The sequence below is a fragment of the Anomalospiza imberbis genome, chromosome Z (genome assembly GCF_031753505.1).
Source record: "Anomalospiza imberbis isolate Cuckoo-Finch-1a 21T00152 chromosome Z, ASM3175350v1, whole genome shotgun sequence".
Taxonomy (NCBI): domain Eukaryota; kingdom Metazoa; phylum Chordata; class Aves; order Passeriformes; family Viduidae; genus Anomalospiza; species Anomalospiza imberbis.
In genome coordinates this window covers 8186785-8214251 of record NC_089721.1, presented here as the reverse complement: position 1 = coordinate 8214251, position 27467 = coordinate 8186785, and the positions used below count along the sequence as shown (strand labels likewise).

The 27467-nt window shown below is 56.5% G+C and overlaps 2 protein-coding genes across 5 annotated transcripts in view; one reads left to right on the top strand and one right to left on the bottom strand.

The window, feature by feature from the left end:
- The window catches only part of PIGO (phosphatidylinositol glycan anchor biosynthesis class O), a 265926-nt gene that overhangs the window by 173992 nt on the left and 64467 nt on the right, over positions 1–27467 (top strand). The window lies entirely within an intron of this gene.
- On the bottom strand, positions 90–23127 carry IL11RA (interleukin 11 receptor subunit alpha). 4 transcript variants are annotated; one of them, XM_068177334.1, is made up of 13 exons: positions 22976–23127; positions 5185–5281; positions 4779–4839; positions 4504–4670; positions 4221–4335; positions 3346–3378; positions 2798–2961; positions 2495–2658; positions 2250–2391; positions 1737–1832; positions 1456–1555; positions 736–815; positions 90–644 (listed from the first exon to the last, which is right to left on the bottom strand). In XM_068177334.1, the coding sequence occupies exons 2-13, from the start codon at positions 5279–5281 to the stop codon at positions 625–627; spliced, it is 1239 nt and encodes a 412-aa protein (XP_068033435.1). In that variant the 5' UTR covers positions 22976–23127; the 3' UTR covers positions 90–624. The 4 variants fall into 4 exon arrangements, with proteins under 4 accessions (XP_068033435.1, XP_068033438.1, XP_068033437.1 ...); XM_068177337.1 differs by having other exon boundaries at positions 90–641; XM_068177336.1 differs by lacking the exon at positions 22976–23127 and adding an exon at positions 13422–13593.

The window sequence follows — 27467 nt, the reverse complement described above, 5'->3', positions numbered from 1 at the left end:
GGCAGTCCTGCTGCCTGTGCACCTCCTGCAAGGACCATTCCCAAGCTGGCACCCACCACTCCCTTGGCCCAGCATCATCTGCAAAGGGGTTTTGCCTGGACAGTGCCAATGATAGCATTGGCATATCCCCTTTATTGGCATCTCTGCTCCGTCCAGCCACAGCAGGGGATTGGGGCAGAGGGAAGGGGCAGGGGCTGTTCTCTTCTGCCTGCTGGCGGCTGGTGGGGGGTGACAGGCAGGGATCAGCACCCCTTGGTCTGGCACTGATGCCCGGCGTCCCCAGGAGCCAACACCCATGGTCCCCCTCAACACTAGGCAGTGAAGTGGGGCTGGCTCAGTGTCTTATCCCCATTTGTTTAGCAGCGCTCAGAGGTGGAGCTGGCCTGTCACCCTGAGCCTGAAGTGACTCCAGCTGGCTCCTGGTGGGCTCAGGGAGTCCAATGCTCCTGAGAGCAGAGCCTCTCTCCTTAGGATCCATCCTGCAACCCCAGGGTGTTGGGGGCTCCGGCAATGTCCACAGCTGTGGGGTGACCCAGGAGGCGTGGGGTCCTTGGGGGCCAGCAGTGGCATCAAGTCCCACGTGTGGGCAAGCAGGTGCAGGGAGCAGGGACCGGCCAGGGCTCACTACAGGATCTGAGCTTCTGCCGAGAGAGAAGACAGGGGGTCAAGGGGGGACACTGGAGTCACTGACCTGCCCCACATTCCCCCCATTCCCCACCCTGCACCCCAACTCACTTGGTAGTGCCTTCAAGTGGGTGGCAGCAACCAAAAAGCTGGGTTTGGTCTTGTCCTTGCCATGTTTCCTCACCCGGAGCCTGGGGATGAGAGCAATGGCAGCTGAAGACCCCAAACAGCCTTCCTGAGCATCAGGATTGCCCAGATTCCCAGTGATCCTGATGTGTTTCCATCCAGTTGTGCCCAACTGTGCCCATCTCAGCTAAACCTCTCCAGTGGGTCAGCTCCAAGGCTACAGCAGGAACTGGTCACCAGATAGAACATGACTGGGATAGGAACAGGGACTGAGAGCAGAGCCAGAGCATGGCACGGAGATCCCATGGTGGTGGGATGAGAGGGGACCTGGGGACAGGATTCCCAGGGAGCAAAGGCACAGGGATGGGATGTTTGTGCTGACTCTGGAGTGTGAGACTCTCCAGCAGGAGCCTTGGGGAGGATATTAGAGGGAGCAGCATCTTGAGGACATTCAGAAAAAGGTCCCTTGGATCTGGGGTCGTTAGAAAGAGCCCAGGCAGGCTGGGCAGTAATGGGTGTGCTGAGAAGAGGCATTGGTGTGGCACAGGGCCAAGGGGAGCATAAACCACCCTACAGGGCACCAAGTGTGTTTTGTCAGGGACCTCAGAGTAGGGCTGGGGGATCACAGGGCACTTCATGCTGAGGGTTCAGGATGGGATGGGGAACAACAATTATACAGCCCCTCCTTCTCCAAACCCAGCCTACCAGATGAGGATGGTGATGACAAGAACAGCAGCCAGGATGAAGAAGGCAAAGATCCCAAGGGACACCAGTACAGCCATCTTTTCCAAGGGGTCACTGCGATCTGGGACAGAGAGACTGTCACAGCTGAGGGATGTCACAGTCCCCAGCACCTGGGGGACCCTATGGCAAGCTCCTGGACACTCCAACAGCCCAGCCAAACATGGACTTGGGGCAAGAGACCCTTCCCATTGCTCTCAGCAGCGCATATGGCACTCCTGCCCACCACCCCTAGCTCTACTCACTGATGGGCTCAGGGTTGGGAGCCTGGGAGGGCTCCTCAGCCAGGCTCTCCAGTCTGGCATCTGTAGTGGTTTCTTCACTTGCTGTGGAGGCCAGGTCTGGAAGGACAGAAGGGATGGAAACACTCACCAAAAGCATATGCAGCACCCCAGGGACTCACAGAGAGCAGTGTGCAAGGGTATCTTTGTGCCCCAGAGGTCCCATGAGCCCAAGAGTGCCATTGAGGTGCTAATGGTACTTTGGAAGCCCTGCTCTGTCCCAATCCTGTGAGGGTCAATCCCCGAATGGCACCAGCACAGCTGCAGACTGACATGGGCTAGGAGATGTTTTGTCCTCCTGCAGCTCTGCCTCCCAACCTTAAGTGGCCCTGGAGTTGAGACTCTGCTTGATATTTGGGGGAATGACTGCCATGGGGAAGGTACTGAAGCGGGGAGGTTCAGAGTTCTGGAGGGACTTTGGGGAGGGATGGCACAACGTGGTAGGCTGCTGGGGGCTGCAGCATGTCCCTCTCTCACCTCTGACTGGTGTTGCCCGGGCCTCAGCACTCCACTCACTCCAATTCCCTGCATCCAGGAAATCCTTGGCACTGACTTGGACCACATGCTCCAGCCCGGCGAAGGCATCCGTGATAACCTCAGACAGATTCACCGTCTCTACCTGTGCCAGGCAGAGGCGAGCTATGGGGCAGGCAGGGGCACCCCTCCCTGGCCCCGTGCACATCCCAGTCCTGTGCTGGCCCTGCCTTTCCTTGCACACTTACCACGGACCAGGAACGGTGGATGATGGGTCGGTACTGGAGCCGAAACCTTAGCTGGAAGTGGGGTTCCTTTGGCCAGGAGGAAGGGTACTTCCATCTCACATGGAGTCGCCGCGGGGCCAGGGGGATGGGCTCCACCACCAAGCCCTCTGGAGGGTCTGGCTTAACTGTGTGGGAAAGGACAGGAAACCCTTGTCACCACGCACTGCTGTGCACAGGGGTTTAGGGTTCCCCGCTGTCACTCACAGGTAACTGCCCAGGGATGGACAAACAGTGGGACAGACGGATGGATGGATGGGGACTCACTGATGGCCTGCATGGTGACATCAAGAAGGCGGTAGCTGAAGCCCAGGGGGTTCACCTCGGTGATGTTCAGGCGGTAGGAGCTCCAGAACTCTGACCTGTGGACGGTGCAGGTGCCGGGGCGGGACGGATCCTGCAGGCACAGCCCCACATGCTCGTTCCTGTTCCTGCAAACAGGGAGGCAGGCTGGTGACACGTCCTACCCACCCACCATGCACAGATTCCAAATGCTGCCAAGGAGGTGCCATGGAAGACCCTCATGCCAAGACCCTGGTGGAGGAGGCAGACCCTGGAGGAGGAGTGCTCAGCTGCATTCACCCTTCCAGAGTCCGGCATATCCCTCTGAGCATGCCCTCAGGCAGCTCCACACTCTGCCTGGGAAGGTCCCTCCCTGAGGCAAACCCTTCTCCCACACTCCCAGGGTAGCTGGGAAGTAGCTGGCTCCTGCGAGCCCGGCTCTTGCTTTGGGGTCCCTGCTGAAGACAGAAGCAGGGCCTTTGGGATGGGGGCCAGTTCCTAGGGAGTGGGAGCAGGGTGGGAGTCAGTCCTACCTCCGCTTTTCTTCGCCTGTCAGGGATTTCTTCCTGCCATGGAGACATATGGAAAAGTAGATGATTAGGATGAGGGGCAGCACCAAGTGAACCCCACCATGACCCAGAGGAGGGACAAGAGTCCACACAGCAAAACAGCCCCACACTCCCATGCTGACATACACGTATGACAGCACGGGGCAAAGAGCTAAAACCATGTCCAGCTCTTCTAGTGAACAGCCTGGCAGCAGGAGCTGGCGATCCCAGGGAAAATAAATGGGACACCCTTCCCTGCCCAGGATTTCATCACACAGAAGCAAAGACACTGATAAAAGCAGCTCCCCAGAGCCTGGCTTCACCCTCCCACTAAAGCCTGCCAAATCCCATGCTTCCACTCCCCCTCCCTGTGTAGCCCCTGATGCTCCACTCAGCCCCTTCCCCACCAAGCCCTTGGCTCCTGCAGCTTTCAGCAGGGCTGTGCTTTATGAGCTCCATAGGACTTCAAAGCCGCCCGCTAATTTGGCTTGCAGGGATAATTAGAAGCAGCAATGCTGTCAGGGCTCCTTTCATCCCAAAGCATGCTGGAGCGTGGAGGCTTGCAGATGACCTGCTTCTCTTTTATTGTCCCTCTGGTGCTGGCAGAGCTGTCAGCAGGGAGGGAGCCTGCCTGTGCCAGCACCCCCAGTGCTGCTGAGACCCCCACTGAGAGCAAGAAATGCTTGGTGCTCTGCTCACCCCAAAACAGGACCTGCTCTGGGGTGCAGCATGGTCCTTGGGGCAGGAGGTGAACCCAGGGCATGTGTGGGATGGCCAGATGGATTCAGGGGTTATCCTTGGCTGTGACCCAAAGCTAACACCATAGCAAGCCCAATCCATGCCCTGTGGGGATACTTTACCTGTATGTGGTGATGTATCTGGTGGGGAGGAAGGTCTCCACACTGGAGGTCCAGGAGCAAGAGAAATTCTCATAGTCAGATGCTCTGCAGGACACAAAGGGAACTCCAGGCAGGTCTGGGGTCCGGGGAAAACAACATTCAGCAAGGAGTCCCCCATCCCACAGCCCATCCAGCACACAGGGATGCCTGTGTCAACACCAAGCCCCCATTTGGCAAGTCCCTGGCAGGACTTCAGGCACCACGCTCCCTCTAGAAGAGCCCAGCTCACAGACATGCTACTCACGCCCCAGACGCAGGGACACAGTGTGCAGGAGGCCACCATCTTCGCCGTGGCAGCTGTATGCTCCCACGAAGGCCAGGCTAGCACTCGGCAGCACCAGGGATCCCTGCTGGATGGCTGAGCCCTCTGGCAGCGCCGTGGCCCCTGCTCGTCTCCATCGCACGGGTGAGCTGAGGAGGAGAGACCAGGCAGGCTGCGTGAGAGGACAGGGATGCCCAAGCCCACTCTGTAAACCATCCCATTGGGTAGATCCCTTGATGTGCACGGGAAAGACTTACCTGGCATGGACACCAGGGCATGGTAGGGTCACGTCTGTCCCCAGCTGTCCATACTGCACGCCTGGAGGGACACATATCCCCAGATGGGTGTTAGCACTCCATACCACCCCATGCCAGGCCTGGGGGTGCAGGTGGGGAGGCCCTGGGGCTGTATCCCACAGTGGGCACTGGCTATGGGGTCTTGCTTCATGCAGGTAGCACCACAGGGGACTAGTAAGGACCCGTCCCAGTTGGGGCTGGGCAATGAGCAGAAACACAGGCTGGCCATCACTGTAGGATGTAGGGCTGTGTTTCACGTAGCCCTGGTAGGTCTGTTCCTGTCTGGGGGAAATGGGGTGCCCTCAGGGTCCTCATGCCTGGGGCATGGGGAGGGGTGCTGTATGGGGGCGCTTGGTGGGGGTCTCACCTTCCTCTCCCCAGTCTTCAGGGATAGCAAAGGAGGCTGATGCCAGGGCTGCAAGGAACACCATCACCCTGCCCAGGCCTGGGATGGAACTGCGCATCTGGATGAGGCAGACAAGGGGAGGAGAGAGTGTTATTCCCTGCAATGGGGCAGCTGATATAGTCCACAGCCCACAGTGGGCCACAGATCCTGCAGGGCCTTGGATCCTGCATCTCCCTCTCATCTCATCCCATCCTTCTGGGGACAGAACAGGGACTGAATCCTGGGACATCTGGCAGTGTCTGTGCCACAGTCACAGCTGGTTCCTGGCTGCTGAGCAGTCCCCATGCCTGGAGCGGGGACGCAGGGAGCAAACACTGACCAGGAGCTTAGGGCTGTGTGGGTGGGATTAAGGGATCTTTGCCATTGCAATCCTGTGCTGGGAGCCTTGGCTGGCTCCCAACCCCAGGGTGGTCCAAAGACCTGTGCATATGCAGCTGGGGTAGGAAGGGACCAAGGAGAAATTCTGGCCTGTATTTACATGGCAGGTGACAGCAATCAGATCTAAACAGGTTCACACAGCCAGGGAGAGCAGGGCTGTGATAGTTCAGGTTGTACCAAGTCTCACATCACTGCCCATGCCAGCACCCACTGTGAGGCTGGTCCAAGTAAGTCCCCATTTGTGGGAGAAGGGCGCTGAGATCCCTTCCTCACGCTCAGTTATCACTGGTGAGAGGGGCAGGGGATGCAGACTCAGGGATCTGCACCCTTTCCACCCCAACCTACACCACTGTGGACACATCAGCCAGTGCCACCCTGGCCAACACAGCCAGCATTGCCCTGTCCTGCCCTACCACCATCACCCTGTCCATCACAGCCAGCAGTGCTCTACAATATCCTCTCCATCCAGCACTCTTTCTGTGCCAGCCAGCACTTCCCTAAAGCATCTGGACCCATCTGCAGAGTCCTGCGTCAGCAGGACATATGAGCCAGTGTCACCCTGTCCATCCCAGCCCCATCTGTCTGTACCAGCAAGCATCACTGCGGGGCATCCCTCCTGGAAGCATCACACTATCCCTACCAGGTGTGCCACATGGTCTGTGTCAGTCAGAAATTAATTATTTCTCCCTAGAAGACTCCCCTGTCCACCCCTCACAGCTGGACAGGCTGTTTATTTACACCCACACTGTTGGGCTCTGCTCCCAACTGCAGGCAGGGGCTGAGGGCACATAAGGCAGTGAGGTCCTTGCCAGCCCCAAGAGCAGGCATAAATCTGTAGGCATAAATCTGTGTCCCCCTGGGTTGAACAGCTGAGAGACTGGAGGGAGGGATGCTCCAGCCCACCCCAGAGCAGCAGCCGGTTCCCCTCCTGTGGCCAACTGCCCATGGCCACAGACCAAACCGCCTGGCGAAGGAAGCAAGAGCTACAAGGCAATCTGCTGCAGGGGGGAAGGCATGCGGCACCCCACATCAACCCTGCTCTGAGCATGCCAGGCAGCCTCGAGCACAAGCCCCAAATGTAAATAATTTCATGAGACTGTCATAAGCTTTTCCTACCAAACCACCCTAGAAATGTTCCCAAGAAATATCAGTCAAAAGGTCTCTGCCAGAACTATGCTGGTAAGTAACTGGGAACATTTGGCCTGAAAGTAAAATATTTTGGTGATGGGGAAAAAAAAAAAAAAAGAACACAAAAAATGAGTGTATTTTTTCTTAAAAGCAGCAACCAAAAATAACTCCAAAAAACCACGTGGGCTAGAGTGAAGGAATAGTTCTGGGGGGAGGAGGAAGGGGAGTGGGTGTATGTGTGTGTGTGTCAGGAAGAAGGGAGAGTGTGTTAATATACAGAGAGAAAAATAGCTTTAAAATAAAATATTTTTTTCTTATGACCACCCTGGTTTTTCATTCAAACACTGCAGAGGGTATATATAATGACCCTAGTGGATAAGTCTGGTTAGGGACTACTAAGCTAGACCCTAACCCTAGAGGTCCCTAACTCTAAACCTAAACCTAACCCTAAGACAGCTCATCCTGATGGCCAGTCCTCATCTTCCACCCTTCATCACTGTTTGTCCCAGGATCCTCCAAGAGCTCCCCATCCTCAGCCCAGCACCCCAAGAGCTCCCTGCCTCAGAGCGGCACCCCTGCCAGCGCAGTGTGAGAAGGAAGCACCGAGCCCCTCCAGACATATTGACTCAGTATATGACCCACCTGAGCACTGCCAAAAACTATGCCTGGGGACACAGAATCACTGCAGAGAGAAGCAGCATGGCAAGCCCTTCCTTGCCTGCCCAAAGTCCTAAAATAAAAGGGGAAAGAGCCACAGAGCCCGAGAAGACCCAGAGCCCTCGTCTGCCTCAGGTGCAGAAGCAGGGTAGGGAGCCAGGTGCTACAAGACAGCCTGCCCAGAAAGAATCCCCTTATTTTCTGCCACCAAACTCCCTGGCCAAGGGAAAAACAGGCGTGCAAATGAACACAAGCATGTGAGTGGCCAGGTCTACCTTCCTTGGTGGCTCCACACCCCCACAGACGGGCACACAGGCAGAGAAAACATTCCTTGATGCTTGCACCAGCAGTGACACATTCTGGGGACACAGAGTCCCAGCACAGTGGTCCTGGAGCCGAGCCGGGACAGAGGGAACAATCAGAGCTTTTCTTCCTCCCTTCATGCTAATCCTGGCCAGAGAGATGCCTGCCAGCAGCCCAGGGCTGGATGACATCCCGTTGCCACAGCCGGGGTACAGGGACCCAGCTCAGCCTAGGGGCGTGGTGCTGGTGGGAAGGGCAGCAGTGCTGGACCCTGCTCCCTCAGCATGGGATGCTCTTGTCAGGGTGACCAGGCAGCCTCTGGCACCCGTGGATGTGAGCCAGAAATGCAAGGTTTCACTCTCCATGCCTGCCTGATCATGCTGTTCTGCTAGGGCACCATTTGAGCTCATGCAAATGGTTTTGGGCAGTGGTTGAGAGAAATCCTGACATAAGCCCCTTCCCGCATGCAAACTGAAGTGCTGTAAGCCAAAACTTCCCTCAAAATCATGGCCATATGCACCGGCACCAATGCCCACGTTGGGTGTGACAGTTCCCTTGGCACAGCTGATCTGTGCCATGCCCTGCCATGGCCTAGCAAAGCCCAGCACAGATTCCTGGGGGAAGCCAACTTTCCATTGTGCTCAGTGCTTTGAAAGACATTGGGTTTTGTTTCCTTAAGATTTTTTTTTTCCTTCTTCATTTGAAGTTGGCCTTCAAAGCAAATGGGCTGCACACAGAGCTGGGGTGATTGGGACAGGGACAGAAGCAGATGACACTGTGCCTCAAGGCTGCAGATGGCAGCATGGAGACTTGGGATGCTCCCCACCGAGCACAGAAAGCTGGGGTGCCTCTTAACCTCTTCTTAGGGTGGTCGGGGGCAGCATTGCTGCAACAGAGATAGGGCAAATAACCCAGGAGCACTTGGCAGCTCTGCCTACCCTGTGCCTTGATGGGAATCACCTACCTACAAAAACCAATGGGCAGAGGCCCAAAGCTGGCTCTAATATCCCAGAGATGGCACCACTCTGAGCATCCCCTGAGCTGGGGGAACATCCCTGGCCCTGTGCTACAAACTCTCCTCTCTGCCAGTGATTGCTGTGGGAAGAATGTTCTATGCTGAAATGCAGAATACCGCAGGAATTGTTTCCCTGTGGGGAAATGTGCCTCTGGAGCTGTGCCTTGCTAATCCCTCTGCACCTGACAGGCCTGCAGAAGCACCATGCCTCGCTCTGAGGAGCCATGGCATGGTCTGAGTACGTCCCTGTGGATGCTGATCTGCCCAGGGCCCTGGAATCACCCCATCCCTGCAGCATTGTTGACTTCCACCATCACTGCATGAACGTGTGCCTGTGAGGGGAGCATCAACCCCACTGCTGGATGGTCTCCTGCAACAGCCACCCTTGTTCCCCAAATGCTGCTGGCACCCACCCTGGGTGCCCAGAGAAAGCCCAGAAGTGGCTGATGGAGGGAAGCATGTTCCCCACCACCACCAGGGCCACCAGGGCCATGCACAATCTCCAGGACTACCAGCAAGCATCTAAGGCAACACCTTGCCCACCTTGGGCACTGCGGGGGTGACGGTCTGAGCACTGTCCCCCGTCCCCCACCACAGTGCCTTGGGGATGTCAAAAAAGGCTTGCTGTGGGGGCGGGGGGTACCATGCATGCTGGGCTGTGCTAGAACACACACATGCATAGCTGCAGCCAGTGCAATCCCAGCACACTGGAATTACCCCAGTTAAACCAGCAAAGCCAGTTGGAGTCTTGCCCTGAGAGGCCAGTGCAGTCCCATAAGACCTGTGCACAGTCTGAACATAGGACTAAACCCAGTACAGTCCTGATGCAGGGCTTAACTCAGGAAAACCCAAATATTGGATTATACCCCACAGTCCAGAAGGAGAATTAAATTCCACCCAGCCCAAGAGGACAATTAAATCCAGTGCAGTCTAAATGTGTGGTTAAAATCAGCCCAGCCCAGGAGTGGGGCTAAACCCAGCTCAGCCAAAATGTGAGCCTGGACCTAGCACAGGTCAAACATGTGGTTATGCCATGCTAATGTGGGGTTAAATTTGGCACAGCTCAGGAGTGGGGTTAACCCACAGCTCATCTCAAACACAGGGTTAACCTCAGCACAGTCCAGTCATGGGGTCGCACAGTTCAAATGTGGGGCTAAACCAAATGCAACCCTGGCATAAGGTTAACCCCAGCTCAGCCCAAACACAGTGATATCCCCGGCATTGTCCAGGGAACCAGTTGTCTCCACAGCCAGATACAATGCATATATCCATCCAAACTAGACCAACCCCCTGGTGATACCGAGCTGACCACAGCTGGTGTCCAAAGCCAAACCCAATCCCCTCCATATCCCAAGGGTCACCTCTCTCCTCTGTGGACCAGCAGCTGCCAGCTGTTCCTGGTGCTTGGGGCTGGAGGGCCCCTACACTCCCCAGCATGCCAGCAGCATGATGGAGGTCAGGCTCTGCTCCTACCCCAGCTGGGAAACTCTCACCCCAACGCCCTGATTTCCGCTCTCCTCTGCTCCATCCTGCAGGAAGAAGTCTCTGGCTCCCGGCTGTAACTGCAGGCATCAGCAAGGGCCAAAACAGCGAGGGCTCTGTTAGCAGCCAGCAGCCCTGACACTGTGCCAGCTGGCAGCGCTTGCATTCCGAGGGGGGAGAGAAGGGGCGCCCCCCCTCTCCATCCCCATCCCCACACTCCTCTCTCCAAAGCCACGTGCCAGAGACATTCCTAAAAATAATCTCCCGGCTGTAAAGACACCTACTACAGCGCTATAGCTGTAGTGCTGGTGGGTTTCTTTACAGCTCGGAAATTATTTTTAGGGTGGAGGCATGGAAGTTGGTGGGAGGGGGTGCTGCATCCCCACTGTCCTTGGCACATGGTTACAGGACAGGGATGGGCACAGTGCTGGATCTGGGGACAGGGGTGGGACCTGCCAGCAGAGAGTTGGGCCACCCTGTGATTACAGCAGGGTGGGAAAGGCTTTTCCTGTCCCAGGAACATTTTGGGATTTGGGACATTTTTCTGCTCCTGGGCTCAGCCCAGGCTGGCAGAGAATTAAGTGAACACACAACTCCCAGTATGGCAGAGCAGCCGGGTACCAGCCTGCAGCCCGCCCCCCCCAGGACCATCTGCACCTCCCAGAACAAAGTTCCCCCATAAGCTGGCCCTGGAGCTGATACAAGAGTGCATGTATCCATAAATGTAGAGGACAGACACGCATGTACATACCTGTGAACACTCCAGGCACACCCAGCTCCCTCTGATGCTCCTCATGAACTCCAGCCTGGGGCTGGGAACTCTGATCAGGAGCAGGGCCCCACAGCATCCCCCATACACGATGGTCCCCCTTCCCTCCCCCTGCTCCAAAGCTGGCCAGAGCCCAAGAGCCATCAGGCTCAGCTCCATCCCTGAGGCACCAAGGCGCATGGGTCAGCCAAAACGCAGCAGGGCCAAAATAAACAGCTCACCTTACACAAATGCTCCTCCAGCTAGCAATTTGCTGTCACTCCTTTTGCAAAACAAAATCCCTTTTGGGCAAGAGAAGGATTTCAGGAGTCATTAAAGACCACCTGGGCAGCCAAATAAAGCCATCAGCAAGGGGTGGCCCAAATAAAGCCACCAGAAAAGGGTGTCCTGTTAACCTCCTGTACACCACCAGCAGTGTCCCTGTGGGAGAGGGGCAGGGGGGTGGAAATTGCAGACCCCCAGCAATGTGTGATGTGGGCATAATGGTGCCAGTCTCCTTCACCTGGTGGGATAACCGTGACCTGTCTTCTCCAAGCTTGGAATCAACCCTACCTGCTTTCATAGGTTGGAACAGACCTCTAAGGTCATCAAATTTGCCACATGGAGGTGGCTCAGGGGTGGCAGCTGTTTGCAAGGCACGTGGCAGGAACAGAGGCTGGGAACATACCTCACTGGGGGCAGCACCCGTGCCCCCACACCACACTTCTTCCCAAGACAATCAGATGGCAGTGCCCAAGCCAAAAACAGATGGAAACGTGGCAAAAAGTGGAAAGAGGCGGAAAACATGGAGGCTGTAGTACAGGGCCAGGGGATGGGGGCTGAGCCTTGCCTAAGTTGAGAAGGTTGGAAAAACACCATCCGGCTCATTTTTGCTAGGGGAAAAAAACCCAGCCAAGTTCTGAAAGATTAAGTGTGATTGTATCCAAGAGGGGGAAAGCAGGGCCATGCAGTGAGTGTGCTGACACATCTCCTTCCCCAGTGCTGGAGAGAAGCCCCAGCCCCACTTGGGGCCAGCTCTGTTTACAGGTTCCTATTGTCTCTCTTTTTAAATTTGGATTCCCCCCTTCCAATGTAATAGTTCAGAGTAAACAAAAGCAAGCAGCCTCTCACTCCAAACATTTCAGCCATCCCAAACTTTCTCTGGAGGGGGGCTGCCCGTGGAATTTTCCTCATCCAAAAGAATTTCGAAATGTTCCCGTAGCAGCCTGCTCTGACTGGAGGCCAGGACAGCTCTAAAATTCTTCACGAAATGCTTGAGCTGCCCTGTGCACTGCCACAGCTCCGGCTGTGCCCCAAAGCTTCCCCCATGCACAGAGCGATCCTCTGGCCTGGCCAGAGGGGAACAGAGGCACATTCCAGCCTGTGTAACTCCCCACAGCTCATCCCATTCACCTGAAGTGAGACAGCAGGCCTTGGTGAGGCTGGATGCTACCTTTCTATTTTAAGTTGTCACTTCAGTTCTTACTGCTCCAAGTCAGCAGTGCTGGTGCAAAGCACTTGGGTGCACTGAGGGGTGTGTGTGACAACGCACCCTACGAAAACACAGTACTGCCCTGTGCAGGCAGCATCTCCCTAGCACCAGGGAGTGGGGAGAGGGTGCAGCGGGTGCCAGAGCTCCTCCCAGGAGTGGTCAGTGGCACCTCGAGCACCAGGAGAACTTTCTGCAGCGGTGATGCCTCTTCAGTGCTGCTGGGTGACCGCAGGGGCAGGCGGAGAAGGAAGGGATGGTGTGCTGGTACATCCCTGCGGATGGAGTGGGGGCACAGCACTGTACCCTGCACACCCCAGTTAGATGGTGTGTGGAAGGGAGGACAAAATGTACTCCAGGATGAGCCAAATGCTGGGTGCCGCCTAAATGTGCTGCTGCTCCTTGGCACACGTTGTGCTGTCAGGGTATGCACCCTGGTCCCAGAAGAGGTGAACCAGAGACCCCCAACAGCTGTCTTGGCTTTGGCTGGGTACAGATATGAGGTGAAACCCATGAGACCCTGGCCTAAGGCTGCCAGCACTGCTCCGCCCGCTGGTAATGGGGGCACTGGAGGTAGATCCTCCACAACTGGAAGGGGAAGAGCCCAGCTAAAAAGCCCCACAAAAAGCCAACAGTTGCATGAAGAAGTACCTAAAGCTCAGTCCAGTGTGGATTTGGACGTCAATGCAAGCCATTGGAGTGACTTGGCATGCTGATGTCCCTTGTCTGCTGTCCAGAACAGCCCCTGAATGTGTTTCACCGGGTAGGTGGTCCTGTAGCCCAAAACACAACCCGACATGCTAGTGAACCCCCACATCCTCCCTCCCATATGCTGGGGAACATGCAGATTTTGGGGATTGCAACCCCTTGATGAACATACCGTCACCCCAGGAAGGCAAAACATTGCTGGTACCTGCTGCATCTCCCACCCACAGCATCCCACCCTGGTGGGCACAGAGCCCTGTGCCACCACAGCAGCACTGGCAGGGGAGAGATACCTCAGCTCCACGCCGGGCTGGAATCTCGCTGTGGGACAGGGCTCTGCCGGGTGCCCCCACTGCCTCTGCACCATCTCCCTGCGCCGCCTCGTTGGGTTCTCCTCCTCCACTGAGGTTGCTCAGTGGTTTGGCGTGGGAGCGGTCCTACCCCCCCAACCCCAGCAGCCCCCTCCCCTATAAAGGGGCCAGGCAGCGGCTGTGCGGGGAGCAGAGCCCCCGACACAGCAGATGGGGTCTGTAAAGTGAGGCTCCCCCAGGTGTGTTTGCCTTGGCCGGGGCTCAAGCCCGACCAATTAGAGCTATAGAAAACATATCTCACAAAAAAACGAAGGGGGGAAAAATAATCCTCTCCCCTGTGCTGGGGCCCAGGGTTTGGCCAGGGTTTCTCGGCAGGCCAAGCGCAGGCGATGCAGGCTCTGCTGGCAGCAGCCTGGGGAGGGCGGGATGTTTGTGGATATTAAAATGCAGTCATAAAGTAGAAGAAAAGGGCAGCCTTGTTTCAGAATGAGTCTCCTAGGCTTTCCCCTCTCCCGTCATGCTCGGCACCTGGCTGGCAGCACGAGCAGCTCCCCCTTCCCACAGTCCCCCCCAGCCACCCCCAGCTCACCCAAGGGCTGAGGTGCTGTCAGTGAGACCACATCCCTCAAGGACTGAAACTCATTGTCTCCAGAAGGGAGCAGATTTGGGAGGGTCCCCCTCTACAGCGACCCATATTGGGTCAACATTACAGCTGTGCTTCTGTAAAACCCACCCCTGCACATCCCTTCCTTGTCACCCCTGCAACTCTCTGCTTTCCCTTGTTCACTGCCCTGCCTGCATGGAGCCAAGGCTGCCAGGATCCAGCTGCTTGGCAGCAGCCACATGGCAACACAACTGGTACTCCACTGGTTGGCCTCTCCCTGCCTCCCTGCTGGAAATAAAATAAGTTGGATGGTCTTTTGGTCAAGGCTTCAAATTATTCACAGGCATCCGACACCCTGTGCCCACGCAAATAAGGGGGACATGGCAGGGTCCCATGGGGCTCCTCTCATACCCAGGGACCCCACAAACCTCTGGAGAAGCCCTCTCCTTGGGATATCTCCCCAAATCCATGCCTGAAGCAGGATGCTGCCTCTCCACAGCATCACCTCTGCCTCCATGCTGCTATGTCCAGCTCTGGAAAGTCACAGCAGGAGGCTGGGAAGCAGTTGCAGGCATTAACTTAGCAAGGGTGCCTCCATCCCGGCCCACCTGCTCAGCTGGAGATGCCCAGCACACATCTGGCTTCACCACTGTCTTCTGTCCCCCTTCCCAGCTTAGTAAGGAGGGGACTTCGGGCTGAGCCTGGAAGGCCCCCCGCCCCCATCCATCCCTGCCCCCATCCCTCTCCCTTTGCCCTGTACAGGCTCTCTAAGACCCTGTCCCCCTGCCCCACGGGGACCCGAGGAACATCGCATCCCCAGCCACGGCCCAAATGACTAACGCCCCGGCAAGCGAACCGGGTGCCGTCGGGGCGAGCAGGGCCTGTCCCTTGGCCGCGCTCCCTCCCCGCAGCGGTGAAATCACGTCTGGAGAAAGCCCGGGGAGTGAAGCGCCGGGGGCCCCCCCGCTGCTTCCCAGAGAGGATGCTCGCTCCCTGCCTGCTGGCCGCCCCCGCCCTGCAAACCCCACATCCCAGCAGAGGGGTGCTCCAGGCATGCAGCCTGCAGCACAGCCTCATACCTCATCTCCTCCTGCTCCTCGCTCCGGATCCCATAGCGGCATCCCAGCTGTGGAAGTGGCTGTGAGATGTGGAAACGCAGCAGGGAGCCCCAGATGCTCGTAAAAGTGCTCCCGGGGAGTGGGCAGGAACCTCTAATCTCCCCTGTAACTTCTGTAAAACCCGCCAGAGGCTGGGGGACAATCGGGGGGTGGACGGGTTGAAGAGGGTACCCCTCTCGCTGACACCAACCCCCCCCCCCCCCCGCCCCCACCCTACACGGCAGAGCAAGCTGGCTCATGGAAGGAGCTGGGGGCTCGGGCTGCCTGGAACCAGCCCTGGGCAGCACCAGAGGGGACAGCGAGGGACAGCGAGGGACAGCGAGGGACGGGCCAGCGGCACTCGGACCCGTCACGCGGCACGTGCCGGCTACGACGGCGGGTGACTAACGCGGCTCTGGAAGCGCCTCCGCCGGCACGGGAGCGTGGCTCCGGGTTAGGGTTTAATTATCTGCCTTCCTCCGCAGCCCATGCTCTCCGCTCCCTGAACCGCCACGGGGACCCCGGGAATGTCGTCCATCCCCCCCCTGGCCGGGGCTGCTGGCATGGAGCGAGCAGGGCTGCGGCGGGGAGCTGGCTGGGAGCACGCCGAGGCTGCAGCTGGGGGCTATAAAAAGCACGGCTGTGGTATGCAGCGAGGCACTGAGAGGGGAATAAAATAAAATCAGGTGGTGGATGAGTCGGGTGCTTGCTTCTGCACCAGGTCTGGCGACGGTGCTGCTCCCCATCACCCCTTCCCTGCTCCCTGCCCGGCTGACTCCCGGTGAGGCTGGGGCAGAGTGGAAAGCTGAGATTTGGCAAAAGGTGGAAGACGCAGGGTTGGGTTGGCGGGGAGTGGAGGGGGTCAAGTCTGGGGAAACAATCGCTGGCTCTCGTACATGGGCTCCTGCCCGGGATGGAAGCATTGCAGCCACCCCTTCTCCAGCTCAGAGACGCCTGAACCGGGCACTCAGACTTCTGGCAGCCCGCACCGAAGGATTAACCGTGCGCTGATGGATGGCCAGAGCTGCCTTTGCCAGGAGGAAGCCCCACCATCCCCCAGCACCCAGGTCCTCGTGGGACCTCATCCAGGGGGGACAGTAACACCACAAGCTGGGTGCAGATAGGGCTCCCCTCAGGCTGACAGGAGCTCCCTGCCCACGGACATGCCGTGTTTGCACAAGTCTGAGCAGGGGAAGGTCAGATTAATTTTAAACCTGAATAAACAAGGAGAGAAGGCAATGCCAGAGCTCGCCCTTCTCAGCAGGGATGCCCAACAGCAGAGTACAAGCACCCGCAGCACAGCTCTGCCCTGCCCAGGGGTTCACATCCCCCTAAGAGAGCTGGAACAGACCCACAGCCAGGGGCCTCCCTTTTCCACAAGGAGCTCCCAGCTGAGTCAGTGTTGGCAGCAGGGAGAGCAGCTCCTGCTTGATTCTGCAAGATTCCTCTGGTCTCCACGGGGAAGCAGGCACCCTGGGACCCCCATCCCACTGGGAACAGCACCAGGGCTCGCCTGTTCCCTGGCCACAATGCACAATGTGGTCTTGGGAATGAACAAGGAGGAGAAAAGAAAATAGTAAAATTGTTTGTAGGTCAAGAGGAAAATGAAAAAAAAAAGAAGTTTGTGTTTTCCATGCCAAAAGGAAAATGAAAACCAAAACATTTTGTTCTAAATGATAGGCCTTGTTTAGTTTTCAGTGGTTTTACTTTTTAAAAAAGGTTTGAGTTGAATCAAGCTAAATTTGTCTTCCAAACATTACCTTGGGGCAGGGAATAAAATAAATTGGAAAGAAAGGAAAAAAAAAAAAGAATAAATCAAAACATCTCATTTGGAAAATGTCAAGAGCAAAATGCGACGGCTTTTCCAGCCTGGGAGAACCGCAGCCGGGCGCTGAACCCAGCCTCAGTTCACAACTTGTGATGGGCCCCCCCCCCCCCAAGCAACTTTTTTTCCCGGAAAATGAAGCGACTGCTGTGCCTGTTGATGGTTGGCATGGTTTGTGCCCTGGTGCCTGGCTCCCATCAGGGATGCCCCCACTGCCCATGCTGGTCCCCAGAACCCGCTGGAGCATGGAGAGACCCTGCTACAATCAGCAGCCATGCGCATGAGCTGAATATGAGTTGAGCTGCTCTCCAAAACTCCTCTTTAAATGTCTTTTCTATTAGGTCAGCATTCCTGCGTCGCCCAGGGAAGGTGGTTACGGCCGGCAGCCCGGCACACAGGCTCCTCGGTGCTTGCTGCTGGCTCTCCGACAGCGAGCAGCCTGCCCACTCTATTAAATTACTGAGAAAAATGGATCGTTTCACCAAAAATTAGGTGCAGGAACCTCTCACACAGTGGCAAGGCAAGCTGGAAATTGGAAATTCATAGAGCTGGCCGCAAATGCTGCCTCTGGCTCTGCTCCACCCTCCTCTGGTTGTGGAGAGGGATGGTAGAGAGGCATTTGCTGCCATCCCTGAAATGCTGCCACTGGTGGAGATGCAGCAGCCACGTTGCCAGCAGCAATGTGAGATCCCCCACATATCTTTGGAGGGTTAAATGCTGCTGCACAGTCCCTCTGACCTTGACAGGTAGGGAAAATGGGTGAAAAATGCTCTCAGAGACCTTTCTGGGCAGTGGAGGAAGAAAGTTCTCCATGCACGGCTCACCATCAAGCACCCTACTGGGGACATGTCCCATGGGGACATAGTTTGGGGATGCAGCAGGACATGCTGCCCCATCACCATCCCATCCTTAGAGCAGCACCACAGGGGTGCTTCCCCACAAACCTTGTCTTGGTCAAGTCCTTCATCTATCCATCATCCATCCCAGGCACAGCACAAGCACCACAGCTGCTCCATCTGAGCACCTCACCATCCTCCTGGACCACTCCGAGCCCAAGCCTCAGTGCCCTGCTGAGCAGAGCTCTCCAAGGCATCTCCAGGGCAAACCACCCAGCTTCAGGAGCTGCCAGAGAACCGAGTGCATATCTGCATATCTGCAAACTCCACTTGGGAAAGAGGAATGTGGATGCGCAGCAGATCAAGAGCTGTGTCAAGATACTCTGAGAGACCAGTCCCTCACACTGACTGCTCCCTGTGCCAGCACAGGAAATGGAGGCACTCATCTTCCTTGCTATGTACACTGGTTTTTGGATGCTGGGGTGCAAGGACTGTGGGAACAGTCCCAGCTGGAGAGGGGAAATGGAACTAGGCACAGGATCAGGGAGGCCAGAGAAAACGGATGCCTCCCCTGGCACAGCCATGCTCCAGTCATGAAGCTGCAAAACTCAAAGCCAGGATGGGGTGGAGCAGCCTCAAGGGGGCCATGAAACAGCCCAGCGGGAGCCTTGCAGGAGCTAAAAAAAATCAAAAGCAGCCAAAGCACTGAGGAACCCCCGGGGTTGCGTGTTGGCCCTTGCAAGACAAGGATGGAGCAATAACTGGTTGGGTCCACCAGCTCCTCCTAAGTCTTGAGGCCTCAGGCAAAACTCATGGAAAGCAAAGACTCCTGCAGACCTCCCCAGCAGCCGGAGGCTGGCCTTGGCCCTGTAAGGAAGTCTGGAGAGGTGCCAGCTGGCCTGGGCACCCTGCGTGACAGCAGCTTTTGCAAAACCACGCCGGGCCACTGGGCCGGGCCATCCCTGGAGACCTTTGCAGGGCTGTTGCAGCACAGCTGTTGTGAGCTCTGTCGCAACACTGGCACGGCACTGGGCTGGACCACAACGAAGACCCTTCATGACAGCCCTTTCTGGTTTTCCCTATCTATTATTGCAGGAAGGTAAGGGCTGAGCTGTGCCTTTCATGATGTTACTGAATACAAAAGGCACTGATGCCCATGCGAACCTTCATCAAAAAGGGGCTGGTGATGTGCCTTTGGGACTATTGGTCTGGCTAGGATGAAAGCCTTCTGTCCCAAAGGAAGGGGATGGTGAAAGCACAGGAAGGCGAAGGAAACAGCTGGACAGGCACAGCCACGCCAGCCCGGGGGCTCCAGGGATGCTGTGCCAGCCCTACTGCCTCCCACGAGCTCTTCTGTGAGGACATCCACACCCCTTAGGCTGCCAGCAGGATGGCAGGCAGCAGCCCCGAGCCCTGCCTGGAGCTCCCCAAGGTGGGACAACACTTAGCTACAGCTGAGCACAACACTCCTCAAAGTCAATGGGTCAGAAGACCCTCCCCAAACAGCCACAGAGATGATGGTCCACCAAAGCTGCAAGCTTCTTCCTTCCCTTCTTCCCCTCAGTGTGTCGTCAGCGCTGGCTTCTCAACAAGGGTTGACATGCCTTGTTTTCACTTTGGGAAGTGAAATAACCCAGAAGATGCCCAAATTATTTTCTTTCCGCCATAAGGATTTCATTACATTGTGGAGCCCTGAACTTTCCCACCTCTCCCTATACGGCAATCTCTGCGGGTCCATAACAATTTTCATTAGGCAGTTTCTATTTTGGCTGTCTCCATACTGAGAGGAATGGACCAGAGCTGAGCAGTCTCTGGGGAGCAGCCCCAGGCTGATTTTCAAAGTGCTTTCAGCATCCTCCCATGTCCTGGCCAATGCAGTCTTGCCTGCATGCAGGCCATGGCCACCTGCATGGGATAGCCCCATGTCCAACTATGTCAGATCTCGTGAGGTCCCTCCAGCCTCCTTGTCCTCTCCAAAAGCATCTTTAGGAAACATGTATGAGCAGGTAGATGTGATCTTCCCCTGCCCAGATTCTTCCAAAATTCCTCAAAAGCCTTTTCAGCAATGACCAATGCCTGCTGCAGCAAGCCCAAGCTGTGCTGATCAGATGTGACCAATGTGACCTCAGTGAGCAGTCCTGGTAAGACAGAGGCAAATCAAGTCTTAACAGATTTCTCGTCCCTCTTTTCCTGGATGCCCCCAACTCAAACACCAGAATGGAAGGAGCATTTTTTGTCATGTCTCAGGCTAGTACCACTAGAGAGAATGAATTGCACGTTCCAGCCCAGCTATCCACCTGTACTGGAGAGCTTGGCAGATGCTCCAGGGGCTGCAGGTGCTGTGACCTTTCAAAAGAGCCCAAAGCTCACACCATCCCATTGCCATGCCAGGGTGACTCAGAGACCTGGGAAGCAGTCAAAGTTGGGAGATAATTCCTATTTACACACTGATCCCTGCAAATGTGCTACTAATCTCCAGAGGAATATTCCTTTTTCCATGGAAATGATTCATGGGAGTCTGGCTATTGGAGAAGACTCAACCACAACTGCAAGGCATCTGTGCCCTTCCCTACTTTCATAACCTGGATGGGAGAAGAAAACCATCACTGGGAGGTGCAGAGAGATTTGCTGGTAGAAACTCAGGTCATAAGGTCATGGTATCCCTGGCCAGAGAGATTTGGTGATTTTCACACATGCGATGCTGTTGTAACCACAGGAACACTTAGAAAAACCAAAAACTCTCTAAACATCCCAGCAAGTCAACTCAAACATCCCAGAACTAATCCCTTATGCTGGCACTGTATCAGCATCCCAAATGCTGCTGAAGATCCTGTGTGTTGCCTATACGGAAGAGCTCTCCTACCATCCAAGCTCTGCCCTTGGCTATACCTTGGGCAGGGGCAGAGCCACCCTCTTTCATGCCTAAACAAGAGGAGGGGAAAGAAGCTGTGAGAGATGCTGAAATTATCCAAAGGGAGAAAAGCAGAGACACAAGCCTGCACCTGCCCCTTCCGCGGGAAGCATCTCACTGGGGGTTTTCCTCCAGAGCCAAACCTGTGGGAGAAGAGGAGGCAAGAATCCTTTGGCTTGCTTAACCTAACGAGGAAGCTATAAATATAGCAGGGTAAACACCGGAGAGGGAGAAGAGGTCTTGAACTAAAAGCACAATGTTGGCAAAAACCCACAGGGGAATAAGCTCTCCAGGAACGCATTCGGCAGGAAACCAGAGGGAGGTTGAGGCCTGTGTGAGCAGGAAGAGCCTGGAGTTGCCTTTGAACAAGAGCAGCGTGGAAATAAAGGGTTTAAACTGAGTGCTCAGCTAGTTAATGGCAGGTGAGGATGCCATGCACTGTTGTCATTCATGAGGGTTTCCCCACTCAGGATGGTCCAGGTGAGCTGTGTGAGAAGGGCAGGAGAGGCAGGACACCTTCATGTGTGGGCTGCAGCTGTGGGCCACCTTGGTGCCCACCCAGCATGACAGCTTCTGATAAGCCCAGCAGCTGCAAAGGGCAACTGCTGCTGCTGCCACGATGAAAACGGCAGGGAGACTCACTGCGCCGTGAGTCATTCATTCATCCTTCACAAACAGGGCCTGCACTTGGCCAAGCATCCTCCTCCCCCCGCTGCTGGGACAGGGAAAAAGTGGCTTATTAGATATAATCAAGTCAAGTTTTCCCCTCCCTGTGAGGTTCCTCTTCCTGGAATAGGAAGCACAAGACCAGAGCTGCTTTTCTTCCACTTTCCTGCAGGCTCTGCCATTAGCTGCATCCTCCAGGGAGCCCTCCCCACCACCCGACTGAACCCCACGTACCCTGTTCACCCACTGCTGGAGACATCCAGCCCTGGGCACAACCCTGCTGTCACCGGTTTGATCCTGTGCCCCATCTCCAGTCCCACTTTGGCTGCCAAGGTCGGTTTGCAGCTTTCTGGAGAGCACATATTGCCCATTTCGTTTCTGCCCAAAAAGTACCAGGTTGGTGGGGCAGAGGGTGATAAGAGGGCATTGTGGCCACATCTCATCCTTGTCCCTACCACAGGAGGGCCTCCACCAGCTCCCAGCTCCCTGTGAAGATCCTTTCCCTGTGCCCAGTTGGGATGATGTGTGCCTCGTGTCACTGCACACGCTGTAACCTCGCTGCGACCTGCCCTCCTGTAAACAGGTAGAGTGCAAACATGCCACCTCCTCCTGCAAACACAACAGCCAGACATGGGGCAGTCGCCTCCTGGCACACCAGGCACTTGGGCAGCTCCAGAAGTCTCAGCTCTGGCTATGCCACCAATGCCAGCCAGTCCAACACCATTTTGTGTGCAAGGCAACACATCTGTGAGCTGCTGCAGCGCTGGGTTTCTTCCCATCCATGGGGACCAGGCACAAGGTACCCTCAGGCCCCATCACAGTGGGGTCACAGTTGCTGACAGTCTTGTCCAAGCCCCGTGCTCAGGCCCTGTGGACACCTCTGACAGCCTTCACCAGCCCAGTGGCAGAGCTCGGAGAGGACTTTGTGGGTGACACAGCCAGCCTGTGAGGGTGGTGGTGGGCACAGCCCAGGGCTGGCCACTCATCGGGACTGGCACGGGACAGAGAAGCTGGGATTGACACAGCATCCTGGGGCAAGGAGGGACAAGGCAAGCAGAGCCCTGCCAGCACCCGCGCATGGGAAAGCGCCTCTCTCAGCGCCTCTCCTAATTGGGAGCAGCTTTTCCCTGGACCCCCCAGGAGAAGAGGGGGCCATGCCAGGGGGGCGCTTTGCCTGGCATTCCAGTCTTTCTCTAGAAAACTCCCTTCAGAGACAGTAGAGGTGTCCAAATCGGGAATGGTACGGGGTGGTCTGTGGAGGCTGGGGAAGAGGCTGAAACATCCCAGCCCAGGAACATCAATCCCCCCAGCATCCCCGGGCAAGGCGGAGGCGCGGAGGGCGGAGAAGGGGGAGCAGCACTGGGAACTCACAAGCAGCCGGGAGGGACCGGGAGGGCAAATCCCTAGCAGCTGTTTTACGAGGGGACACAGACACACAGACACACAGATATCCACACACACCCGCACAACTTTCACCACCCGGGCAGCAAACAGCTCCGGGAGCTGCCTGACCGCAGCCGCGCGTCCCTCACCGCGAAGTCGGGGCGGCGGCGACTCGCTCCCCTCGCGGGCTGGGGACCGGGGAACTGTTCCCTACCTTCCTGCGTGGCGCCGCGGCTATGTGTCCATGGCGCTAGCGGAGCGGGAGCCGGGCCGGGAGCGGGAGCGGGGCCGGGAGCGGGGCGCCCGCACCGGGCTGGCTGGGGCCGGTAGCGCAGGCGGTGCGAAGCCGCCGGGGCTGCCGCCGCCGCTCCATTGGAGCAGGGCTCTGCCAATCTGCCGCCACCACCCCGGGACGCTTCCTGCCTGTGAGCCGCCCCCCGGGACCGGGAGGGATCCAAACCCGCGGCCCACCGCTTGCCCGGGTTTCGCGGTCCTCCCCGGGGTTCCCCGTCTCAGTCCGACCGGAGCGCTGGGATGGGGATCCCACCGTGGCGCACTGATGTGCGGTGCCCTCCGGAGCGCGGGTGTCCCCCTGAGGCTCAGGAACCCCCCGAGAGTGCACAACGCTCCCCGGTGCTCTCGGAGGTCGGCATTCACTAACCGTGCCTGCCTCCATCCCTGCATCCTGGAGGAGTGGAGGCAGGCAGGTCCTGCCTGTGACTCAGTTTCCCTTGCCCCTGGGCGGGCCATTTCTTTGGGGTTTATTATTGTGGTGGTTTATTTGATGGGGAGCATGCAGGGTGAAATCTGGCCGCGGGGTTTGTGTCCCTGAATTGAAGAAAAGGCTTGTTCCTCCTTGCAGCTTGTGGTGTGTGTTTGCATCCCTCTTTTGCAGGACACATCAACCACCCAAGCTGCTTTCTCTTGGAAATGGGTTTGGTTTGCCATTTATCGCAGTGAAAATTCTCAAGAGGAAAAAGATTTGTTGGAAGTGTGCAGCAGGAAACCAGCTGGTGAAGACCCACTGGGAACTTTCCTCTCCAGTGGCACCTGAGGCCAGGTCTGGTTTGGGGTTTCCCCATGTGATGCCATCAAGGCTGGCACTGCTAGAGCCCTGGGATGGACCCAGTATTTCCCTCCCCACATTGTCTCTGCCTGTGCAGAGATAATGGCCACATATTCCAGGCGTGTGCAGTTCCCATGCAGCACTTTCCCTGCAAAACAGAAGGCTCTCTAGGCTGGCAGGAGTGAACAGGGTCACAGACACCTTCTGCAACCCTACAGTGACAAACTGATCCTTGCCATATCCAGGCATATCCCTGAGCCCCTAAACACCTGAACCCCTGAACCTAGAGTAACGAAAGACTACCTGCTCTTGTCCAATCCTATCTCTTCAACATCACAAAAACATGCCTATGAGCTATCTCAGCTCCTGTGTATTCATATGATACTAAACTAGTGTTTTCCTTCATCCCAGCTCTCCCATGCAACCCCACCGTGTCAGACTTTGGGAGAGGTGGAGCCTGTGTGTTGGGTGAGCAGTTCCTATACTGCCTCCTGGCTGCCTCAGCTGTGAGTGTTGAGCTCAGCCACGGTTGAGGCTTGGTGCCCACATCGCCCAAGGAACAACCCAATGTGGCACATCTGCTTGTGGCTGAGGCTGCTGCCTCACCAGCCACACGTGGCCAAATCCATCTCACCTGCATTACAAGAGCTGGGGATGTGCCAAGACTGGGGATATCCCTGCTTGAGTCAGCTCACGTGGCCTTTCAGGTGCTTTGCAGATGGGGTCTGGTTCCACCAGCCTGCTCACATCTTCCCTCAGTTAGTGGCTCATGTGGATTTTGGGAGCCTGGGGATGTAGGAGAGGCTGGTCCTGGGCAGAGAGAAATTTCCTCCATCCAGCTCCCTTTCCCACCTCCTGATGCTGCTCTACTTTCTGCAGCCTGCGTGAGCTTAGGGACACTGAGAATCTTCTAGGATTTGCCAGCTCCTCTGGAAGGAGCAGAGTTGGACGGGCTGCAGCAAGCATTTGGCCCTGGGTCCTCCCCCGGGAGCATACCCTGAGCTTTCCTCAATGCCTCGTGGTGCTCGCAGTGCACCGGGAGCTGGGCTGCTTGGCGCCACTGCTGGCCGGGAGCCACATGCTGCTTTCTCCGCCGCTGCAGTGCTGGAGAGCAGAGCCGACCCCAGCACCTGGGGAAACCCCCAGCTCTGCAGGGCTGGGACAGTCCTTGGGGGTGGGAATTTGAGAACAGAACCTGATTTGGAGGGGTGTCTGTGCAGGGGGTTGGAGCTGGCACTGTCAGTGGCGTGCTGGGAGGAGGGATGTAGTGGGGATCTGGACTGTGTTGGGCCACCAGCTCAGAGCAGAGCTAGAGAGCTGCAATGTTGGGTGAAGAAGGAGGAGGTTTGACAGTGATGTGGGGTCTGCTGGATGAGCAGGGCACTTAATGGGGCTGCATGCACCTGGGGGTCCTTGGGGCAGGACGTCCCTGGCACAGGGCAGTACTGACATTGCAGCTCTTCCTTTGCTCATCCTCAGGCTCAGATGAGGATCATGGGCTCCACACACCTCCTAGCTCCTCCTTTCTGCTGTGGCAAAAGGACATGTTCAGGCTGTCTGCAGCATCCTGTCCAACAGCTGGTCTCCCTCTCGGCGGCCCAAAAGGACTGAATTTAGGGACCATAGGGTCCCTTTCCCTTTATTCTTGAGCAGAGAGGAAGCTGACAGCTCTTGTTCAGGCAGATCAAGACTTGGACATGTAAGCAGCCATCTGGGGGTTGAATTACACTACCACAGACCCATGCAGGACAAGCTGAACTGGGCCATAAGGGCTGTGTGCTGCCCTCCCTCCCTGTCTGCAGCTTTGCCTGACTTGCTGCTGCTATGTGCTCAAAGATGTCCTGACATCTTTTCCCAGAAGGGAGCAGTCACATCCATGAACTGGGCTCCATGTGCTAGGCTAGGTGAAGAGATTGAGAGGTTTGGGATCATGAGCTTGAGACCTGGAGCTAGGCCAGACTTGAAGTGAGATGCTGATGTGCAAGTGCCCTGTCATGATGATGTGCTGAGGGATGGGGACGCTGGTCCTCAACGTGCTGGCTGAGTTAGCACTTGCTGGATTTCTGCCTGTATGATGTGAGAGGAGCAGATGGATGGATGGAAGAGGACTATGGGGACTGGAGATGGGTACATCTGAAATCTGTGGTGTCCTCTCATGGTTTCTGTGCAGAGGGGACTGCCACAGGATGTGTCTCCTCATGAGCAGGCCTGGCTGATGAAGTGAAGTCTCTCCCAGTACCCATTTCAGAGCTGCCTGTCTGAGGATGCTCTACAACCCTGCAGCCTGAGCAAGGATGGGGCACACACATGCCCTGGAAGACAACCCCAGTGACTGTTCCTGATATCCCAGAGACACAAGTGATCATTCCAGAGGTGCAGGTGCCTGCTGGATGCAGGGCATCTTGGGGCAATGGGGCTGTGCCCTTCAGCACCAGCCTATTTGCCTTGTGTGGGACTTGCACTGTGAAGCCTCCTGCTCAGTGGCTTTGCTCTGGCTGGCTTGGCATGTGTCCAGGCTCTGGCTGACGTGCTGTGGGTATGGCCCCGTCTGAAGTGCAGGCTTGTTGTGTGTTTACCCTGGCCAGCCTGAGGTGTACAGGAAACCAGAGAGCTCTGCTCCCTGGCTGTCACTTTATTTATTATGGTCACATCTTGGGCTGCCCACACCGTGAAATTAAGGTAGCAAAAACCCCAAACGCTGCAGCACAGTTCCTGCCCTGCCAGCCCTGCTCTGCTCTGATTCACACTGCTATCCTGGAGCTGGGAGCAATCTTGTCCTGGAGCGAGATGGGAGGATGCTTGGTGCTGTGCAAAGATCATCCTATCTGAGAGTAGGGTGGCATTTCCCACATGTGTCCAGCCACACTGTGCCAGGAAAAGTTGCTGATGGATGCCCAAACCAATGTCACATCACAGTCAATACCTGTGCTAACACCTGGATGTCCCAGTCTGGTTACATCTTCTCTGGCTCTTCACTTCTGTTCTGCAAAACAGCAGTGAGCATTGCCCTAGCTCTGCACTGCTGCTGCTCCAGGGATTTTCATCCACCTCACCCTGAAAGGAGGTGTGGGGAATAATGCCCAGCTGCCACTGCAGTGTGCAGAGCCTGGGCTCACTCTTTGGACCCCAGGTTTTTGTTGCCTGCGGCCATCAGCTTCGGCCTGTTCCATCCCTGCTGCCATGGCAGGTCCTCATCCTAGAGAGGACACCATGCTGGTGACTCTAGCTGCTTTAGGGGTGGAGGCTGCTGAGGACTGGGAATCCCTCCACGTGGGGTTGGGAACAGATACCTGTCTGGGGACTTGAGCCATCCCAGCTGCTCCCACCACTGTGCAGTGCAGGAGCTGGGAGGCACCATGTGAAGCACTGTATGCTGAGAGACACGGGTGAACTCGCAGCTGAGGAGTGAAGCAGAGAGAGGTGACTTTCACACATGGCTGTTTACAGGACTGCCCTCCTGCCAGGGCCTGACTGGCAGCAGCAAGGGCTGGGCTGGCACTTAGGGAGTGCAGTCCAAAACCACCAGCCAGCAACCTGGGAACATGAAACAAAACCTCCCAGCCCTCAGAGGGCTCCTGGTCCCCACAGGGTCACATGGCTTGCTGGATTGCATTGCTATTAAAGGGAGAAAGTGCTAGTG